Raw genomic sequence first — 8,165 nt, forward strand, 5'->3', positions numbered from 1 at the left:
CACTGATAGATAACCAATTTTGATTGTTGGAACTGGAAAAATGTGTTACTTTCATGTATTTTCCAATTGGAGATGGCAGTGACACACTTTTTTTTTTCTTCAATTTTAAAACCATTCATTGCTTTAACTATTAACAATGGGGATGATACAAAGAAGAAATGATTATCAACCATTGTTTACTGATAGAGAAACGTAAAATCACAATGCACAAATATGAGCATATGCAAGGAGGCAAAGAAGAGTAAAAAGACACTAAAACAAGCTTTATTCAGCAGTTCTACCCCACACTCAAAAGAGAGAAAAAGGGCTAACAAAATCGTTTTGCTCACAAAATAGTCCAAAAGCAAAAGTGGATAAATTTTTGTATCAGATTCAGACCCTATATACACGAGAATGAGTTAAAATATATGAAAAAGAAGGGAGAGAAATCTGTTGTACACACCTGATATTGAGAATGCCATTTTTTTTTTAATCTCTTTTATTTATTTTTTTTTTTTGAATGAAAGTCACCCTTCTTTTACTTCTAAGAAGAGAGGTCCTTTCATAAATGCAAAGCAAATTAAGCTAAATATGTCCATAAGCTGCTGTAAGTCTTTGGATGTCCTTCGCACACATATCGGAATTTTGTAAAGCTGCTTGTTGTTGCTGTTGCTGCTGCTGCTGTTGGTTAAGAGACCACACGGTGTTTGATGAAGTATTAGTGAAGAAATCTGTTTCTGATTTTATCTCGATATTGCAGAAGGACTGTGGGGTTTGATTTTGCAAAGCAGCCGCCATTAACAATGGGTTATTGAGATACTCTGGCCACTTAATTTCATCTGCTTGGGTTTCCATAAAATGGATTGGATTTGGAGCCTCTTTCTCTGATGTACTACAGTCGGTCAATCCCCATGAGTAACTGTTGTTCTCAAAGAAGGAATTGTTGCTTTGTAGCTCAGTGCTGCTGCTGCTGTTACTGTTATTAGCGGAGGCACCCGTTTCCCAATATCGGGACCCATTGATATGAGTGAAGGAGGGGATTGAAGGGGTATCAGAGGGCTTGAACACCACAGGAGCAGAGAGAAAAGAAGAGGTCAATGGTGGGAGAAGGGCAGACATGGAAGTTGAAGGGAATTCAGAATTGATATCGAAAGATTTACTGGTTTGGGTGAACCAGAGAGTGGGGTTTGAGGTTGTGGAGGAGAGCCTAGCATTGGATGCATAATTCAATTGCTGAATTGGAAAATGCCCCACCAAATCAGATGGCTGGCTGTCCATGAACAAGTCTTTGCTACTGTTATTGCTGCTGTTGATTGTGTTGGAGCAAGGGGAGCCTTCTATTTCCAATTGGAAATGGTGTGCAGTGACCGACGGTGGTCCTGCTTTAGGATTGTCGGTGTTGAGGTTCAGTTCAGTAGATGCACCTGAAGTTGCCATATCCAGGCTATTTGTGGGTTGACTCTTGCTGTCTTCACCACCATTTTCAACCTCTGAGAGGGGTTTGTGGGTGACAGGGTCAATGCCTCTCTGCCTAAGCTTCTTCTTTAGGCAAGAGTTCCATAGGTTCTTAATTTCATTGTCGGTTCTTCCTGGTAATTGTGCAGCGATTTGGGACCACCTGAAAGTTCAAAGAAATTTTACAGAGCTGTGCATATATAATATCCAAAACCATGGGGGGAGAAGAAATAATACCTATTCCCCAAAACTGCATGAAGTTCAATTATGAGATTCTCTTCTTCTTGAGAGAATGTGCCTCTCTTTAAATCAGGCCTCAAGTAATTAATCCACCTTAGTCTGCAACTCTTTCCACACCTCTGCAGACCTGCGAATTTGTCTTATTTTAGAAACAATTAATGAATGAAAAGAAGCTAAAGTTGCTTAAAAAGAATATATATATATATTACCAGCTTGTTTAGGTACAGAACTCCAGCAACCATGACCGTACTTTGTAATATGCCTCAAGAGCTTCTCATCTTCTTCAGGTGACCAAAGACCTTTCCTTAGCTTCTGCTTGTAACAGCAAGAGTGCCTCCCCATTTCAAGACAAGACCAAAATGACAATGAGGAAGAAACCTTTCCTAAACAGCAACTTTGCTGAATCCTAGGTGAAAAATTGTCAGCAATGAAACAGCTGGGGCTGGGTTCTTAACAAAATTAAAAAAAAATGTAGGAAAGAGAGAGGGGGGTTGGATATAGGAAGGATAGAAAATGAAGTAAGAGCTGAGAAAGGGAGTTGAATTAATATAAGAGGAAGAAAAGTCGCATTCAATAAGGTGTTATAAATTTCTCTCTCTCTCTCCCCCACTTCCTTTTTATGTATATATACTATACTATAGTTTTCCTTCTATATTTCTACATGTTAATTATCTTTTTCCCCTTCAACACCTCTTCATTTCATTGCTAGCTTAGGGGTAGTAGGGATGAGTTAAAAGACTGAGTTGCATGTGTCTCGTCAAATGTCTCGAGATTTAATGTCTTCTGCAGGGACGGTGGGACATATATTTTTCTCCCATGATATTATATTTAAAGCCCATAGTTTTACTTTTCAACTTCGATCGGTCAGTGAATGAATTTCCAGACCTGGAAAACTACAAAACAATTCCAAAGGGTAAATTTCAGTTCCCATAGTCAGTCCCTGCTTTTTCTGAAAATTCCAATTCCAAACCAGCAAGATGAAGATGAAGATGGAATCTTGGAAAATAACAGAAAGTGCTGTATAATATATATGTAGCTCACAAGGAAATAGGATCCGACTCCCTTCTTTAATGTACGAGCTTTTTGGGGCAATTCTGCAAAATCATGACCATTTTGAAAAGTTTAAATCATTACGTGGAAAGAATATATATATATATATTTATATATATTTATATATATTATTTTTTGGTTTTGTTTTGAAAATTAAGTGTTTCCTGTTTGTGATGAATTCCACTCAGTCTTATTAATTACCTAACTCAACGAATATCTTCTACTTTGGGATTCAAGACTTTTGCCCTTTTGTCTCATTAATTGAAAGATGGCAATGCTTTCTTCCCACGGCAATCACCAAATTTGAGAAACAAATTAAAGCTCATATATGTCTTCATAGATTTACAGACATTGAAGGTTGAAGGTGACTCTTGTTTTTTTTTATCAAATCAGCTAACAAATTCCTACTAGATTTTTATTTCTTTTTTAGTAACACAAACTGCAACACCATTTGCTTTTCTACAGCCAACCCCACTCTCCCAAGTTTTAGAAGCTTCATTTTTCATTCCAATGTATGAATGTATTTAGTAGGTGATCAAACTAATTTTAATAAAAATTCATAAGTGTTATTTTTATTCCAAATTAAATTATTTAATAATAGAAAGATAGTTTCACAAAAGCAAAATACATTGTTATCCTCAATTAATGGTAGCTTAGCTTGTCCCCTCCCCAAAACAACTAATAATGGTAATTTACCTATTTCCCCCCTAAATTGAAATATTATTTATAGTTTCTTACTTCATACTTCATGTACCATTGAAAAGACATGAATCGGATGAAAAATGTAAAACTATTCCATCCATCTATTTTATTCTTATTAAATTTGATTATTGCATTTTACAGAAGCTAACAAATTAATCTAATTATTCATAAATGTATGCATTTAAATTCATGATTTTGCTAAATTATTACATATAAATTATTGAATGGTTCACGACCAACCTTTGTTAAATTAATTTTTGTAAACAAATTCAAATAGAGGTATTAACTTTTTTAAATTTGGTAGCAGTAAGGTTGGACTTTTCAAGATTGAAATAACATTAAAATTGATAAAAAAAGAAGAAGGAGGAGAAAATGCTTGCATTATGGTACCATTGTCATGTTCCTTTCAGTACTGTATATATATTTTTCTGAAACCTGGCTATCTTTTATTCCATTAATTTTGACATATGTTCACCCAAAAGTACTAAACCTTGATATTTGTATGAAGTCAGTTTGTGCAAGAAAGCTTACTTAAATGTCAATATGACAAAGTTTTAACAATAAAATAAGTAAACAAAAGATTCGTTGTAGAGATTAGTTTTATATATTTATTAATCATCACAAGTTTATAGCAAGAATGCATGATACAGCAAATAATTCTCTCTCAAAATGAATAATTAACTCCTTGATCTGGACCACATTACCTGAAAAAACCCTAATTAAATTTCAGATAATCAAGAACAGATGGATTAAACTAAAATTCCGAGGGACACCACCTTGAGTTTTTTTTTTTCATCAAATTATTCCAAATCATTAGCTGTCCCTGGCGGCGTGGCCCGCATTGCAATGTGAAACCCATGGGGATCATAGGCGGCAACACAGTATTTCAACATCAATTATGCATACGACCCTTTTTTTTTTTTTAAATCGAATAGACAAAATAATTGGCTCAACCAAAGCTATTATGAGTCAAAAAAATTCAGATTAAAATGATCTCTGCTACGCCTTCTCATTTTCCAGGAATGATATTTCATGGGAAGTTGGTCCCATGCAGGATGGTGAAGTAGCAGATACAGGGTATGAGGTGGATCAGACGGTTGAGAATGAGTTGATGAAGTCAATTCGTGTGCATGGAAAATTGTCCAGGGAGGAATGGACCCATTTGATAATGAGCACTACACAACATCTGCATACAGATAATGGATCTCTACACCATATTTCTGGGTCCCAAATGTCTTAAAAATTATTCAAGGAAGATTATGTATCTTATCTCTAATCTCATTCATGCAATACTTAAAAAAAGGTGTATGAAGTTCACCACCTCTAACCAATTCGTGTTTAAATCAGGTTGGATTGGGGATACTGTAAAAATTATGATCCTCAAAAATAGAAATCAACCAAGTTTTCCTCATTGCAACACAGTGCATCAATACGTCGTTGCTTTTTTGACCGGAACAGCAAGAGCGAGACATTCGTTTCAGACATTAAACTGGTGTTGAATATCATGCGGCCTTTTTCTTTGTGAATCAAAATGCGTCCCATTAAATGTTTGGAAAACAAATTAATGATGCCATGTTGGAAAACAAGCCTTACTTTTTGTAGACTTCTTTCATGTAAAATTTAGTATTTTGTGAAAGAAAAGGAGACCCTCGTTTTGTTTTCAATGATTGAAAGAAAATAAATAAACAGAGAAAGAGAAGAAATCATCGCCCTAAACGCAATTTTTTTCATCTAAATTTCTTGTTTTGCCCAACCATTTCCGTCTTCGATTGTTCCTAAGTTTTGGGTTTTCAATGGAACTTGTCAAATGATGTCATTTGTGAAAACATGGGGTTGACGAGGAAAAATCTTTCAAATAAGTTATACATATAGGGTTCATGAAACCAATTGCAGCTGGAGATGTAAATACTGCATTAGTGTATTTTAAGGCAAAATTAATTTTACATATTGGTTTTTATATGAAATATACTGTGGATAAAGAGAATAGTCTTCAAAATATTCAAAATATTCTTTTTTGGCAGGCTCAACTAGCGGATCGAATTATGTCTACTTTGGAGAATTGTTGCATTTGACATATCATGCAAAAAGAATGAATATGATCTGCTTCTTTGTATTAACAATTAACATCAATTTTTTTTTTCTTTTTTACATTTGCAATTCTAGTAAATGAAAAATACGAGACTTTTGTTTGGGTGTTTGAACTGAGTTTATATGTGCCCATTTCAGTGATTATCAATGAGGACAAGGCAATGTATTTGACATTAAAAGTTGTTTTCCTAAAGCTAATCATAAGATTGTTGTATGCAACATTCCAAGGAATGATACCTCGTATCTCCACAAATTTGAAGTTGCCTAAGAAATTAAAAGATGCATGGACTAGAGAAAAAATTAATTAGGAATTGAACATCATAGTTCAAACTTATAACGTCAAAGATAATGCTTGGCTTAAAGAAAATTTTAATGCGAGAAGTATGTAGGTCAAGCATTTTTTGCTATCGGTAAATTCTGTGGATGTTTGTAAATATCTTGTTTGTATACAACTTGTGTTTGAATATGTATATCAAGAGAAGTCTATATTCACTTTAATTTTTACATTCAACCGAGAGTGCTATTACAAATATGTGTGGATTAGAACTAGGGCATGATTTTTATTCAAGACAAAGTAGGTGTTAGTTGATGTGTTTAGGACTGCTATTTTCAGTTGTTTGTTATTTTTAGGTGTTTTGTTATTTGAATTTATGTTTGATGCTTAAGTTTAGGAACATATTGTTAGTGGGTTGTTATTTTCACTTAGTATAAATTGTGAATCTTGCTGAATAATAATCATTAGTTCAATTTTATTTTCTGATAAAATATTAAAGCTTTTTTCTTAAGGGTTTTGTGTTAGTGATTGTTGCATTATGGAAGCTGAAATTAATTTCTCTTCAATTGTGCCGCCTATTTTTTATGGAGATAATTATCAGATTTAGGCAATGCGAATAGAGACTTACCTGGAGGCTATAGATATTTGGGAAGTAGTGGAATAAGACTACGAGATTCCTACATTGCCTACCAACCCCATTGTGGCATAGATCAAAACACAAAAAGAAAAAAAGACAAGGAAATCAAAGGCAAAAGCATGTTTGTTTGATGCAGTTTCACTAACTATTTTCATGCGAATTATGTCTCTAAAGTCAGCAAAGGAGATAGGAGATTATCTCAAGACTGAGTACGAGGGAGATGAGAGAATTTGTGGGATGTAAGTGTTGAATCTTGTACGTGATTTTGAGCTGTAAAAGATGAAGGTGATTGAGACAGTCAAGGAGTATTCTGAAAAGCTCCTTAACATAGCCAATAAAGTCAGGCTGCTAGGTTCATGTCTAGTAGATTCAAGGATTGTGGAGAAAATCCTTGTAACAATACCTAAAAGGTTTGAGGCTACCATCACCACCTTAGAGAACATGAAGGATATGCCAAATATTACTCTGGCAGAACTCTTAAGTTCTTTACAAGCACAAGAACGAAAGCGTGTAGTGGGGCAAGAATGGGCCGTCGAAGGTGCTCTACCAGTTAAGCATCAAGATGATGGAATGAATAGGAGGCCAAAGAACAAAAAAGATTCATGCTACAAGTGGAGAAAACTCTGTATTTGGGAACAAAAGTAAAACTAGAAATAGAAGATCAAGAGTAAAGAAGGATTATCCTCCATGTCAACATTGCGGCAAGAAAGGTCACCTTCCTTTCAAGTGCTAGAGAAGACTAGATGCAAAGTGCAGCAAGTGTAACCAAATGGGACATGAAGCTGTAAGTACAAAAATCAACAACAAGGAGATGAAGCACAAGTGGCAAATCAAAAAGAAGAAGATCAGCTTTTTGTTGCAACTTGTTTCACTAGTCACAAAACAAGTGAAAGCTGGCTTATTGACAGTGGTTGCACTAATTATATGACACATGACAATGAGTTGTTCAAAGAACTGAAGAGTACCGAGTCTAAGAAGGTCAGAATTGGGACTAGTGACTACATTGTAGTAAAAGGAAAGGGCACTATAGCCATTACAAGCTGTTCAAGTACCAAGTTCATTACTGATGTTTTATATGTATTTGATATTGATCAAAACCTGCTTAGTGTTGGCCAATTAGTAAAGAAGGGATTCAAAGTGAAGTTCATGGAAAAGACATGTATGATAGAGGATGCTTTAGGACAGAAGATGTTTGAAGTTAAGATGGCAAGAATGAGTTTTTCCCTCAATCCAATGCAGGAAGAGCAATCAGCCTTTCTAAGCAAAGAAAGTCTCACAATGTTGTGGCATAAAAGGTCGGACACTATCACCATCAGGGGATGCTACAGATGAAGTCCAAAAGGATGGCAATTGATCTTTTGAAACTTGTTGATCACATACCGACATGTAAAACTTGTCAATTTGGAAAACAAAATAGAAAATCATTTCCCAAGGCAGCATGGAGAGCCACTCGTAAGTTGTAGTTGCATTTGACACATCGTGCAAAAAGAATATATGATCTGCTTCTTTGTATTAAAAATCAACATCATTTTTTTTTTTTTACATTTGTGATTCTAGTAAATAAAAAACATGAAACTTTTGTCTAGGTGTTTGAACTGAGTTTATATGTGCCCATTTCAGTGATTATCAATGAGGACAAGGTAATGTATTTGACATTAAAAGTTGTTTTCTTGAAGTTAATCATAAGATTTTTGTATGCAACATTCTAAAGAATGATACCTCGTATCTCCACAAATTTAA

The 8,165-nt window shown here is 34.8% G+C and overlaps 2 protein-coding genes across 2 annotated transcripts; one reads left to right on the top strand and one right to left on the bottom strand.

Annotated features, from left to right (window-relative positions):
• Positions 1 to 242: 242 nt before the first annotated feature.
• On the bottom strand, positions 243 to 2,422 carry LOC108457949 (transcription factor MYB61-like). Its single transcript, XM_017757169.2, has 3 exons — positions 1,884 to 2,422; positions 1,672 to 1,801; positions 243 to 1,597 (listed from the first exon to the last, which is right to left on the bottom strand). The coding sequence occupies exons 1-3, from the start codon at positions 2,014 to 2,016 to the stop codon at positions 565 to 567; spliced, it is 1,296 nt and encodes a 431-aa protein (XP_017612658.1). The 5' UTR covers positions 2,017 to 2,422; the 3' UTR covers positions 243 to 564.
• A 4,282-nt stretch (positions 2,423 to 6,704) lies between these two features.
• LOC108459176 (uncharacterized) lies at positions 6,705 to 7,757 on the top strand. The gene is made up of 2 exons (XM_017758533.1): positions 6,705 to 7,066; positions 7,208 to 7,757. Exons 1-2 carry the CDS (start codon positions 6,705 to 6,707, stop codon positions 7,755 to 7,757), a joined length of 912 nt encoding a protein of 303 aa, XP_017614022.1.
• Positions 7,758 to 8,165: the final 408 nt, after the last annotated feature.

The sequence above is a fragment of the Gossypium arboreum genome, chromosome 7 (assembly GCF_025698485.1).
Source record: "Gossypium arboreum isolate Shixiya-1 chromosome 7, ASM2569848v2, whole genome shotgun sequence".
NCBI lineage: Eukaryota > Viridiplantae > Streptophyta > Magnoliopsida > Malvales > Malvaceae > Gossypium > Gossypium arboreum.

What these genes read in the sequence shown, in the direction of transcription:
- LOC108457949 (XM_017757169.2), bottom strand. Translation starts at nt 2,016, where the DNA reads ATGGGGAGGCACTCTTGCTGTTACAAGCAGAAGCTAAGGAAAGGTCTT. An exon ending in TTCTGTACCTAAACAAGCTG is followed by an intron (nt 1,802 to 1,883) that starts GTAATATATATA and finishes ACAAATTCGCAG; the next exon opens with GTCTGCAGAGGTGTGGAAAG. An exon ending in CATGCAGTTTTGGGGAATAG is followed by an intron (nt 1,598 to 1,671) that starts GTATTATTTCTT and finishes TTGAACTTTCAG; the next exon opens with GTGGTCCCAAATCGCTGCAC.
- LOC108459176 (XM_017758533.1), top strand. Translation starts at nt 6,705, where the DNA reads ATGAAGGTGATTGAGACAGTCAAGGAGTATTCTGAAAAGCTCCTTAAC. An exon ending in CTCTGTATTTGGGAACAAAA is followed by an intron (nt 7,067 to 7,207) that starts GTAAAACTAGAA and finishes TGGGACATGAAG; the next exon opens with CTGTAAGTACAAAAATCAAC.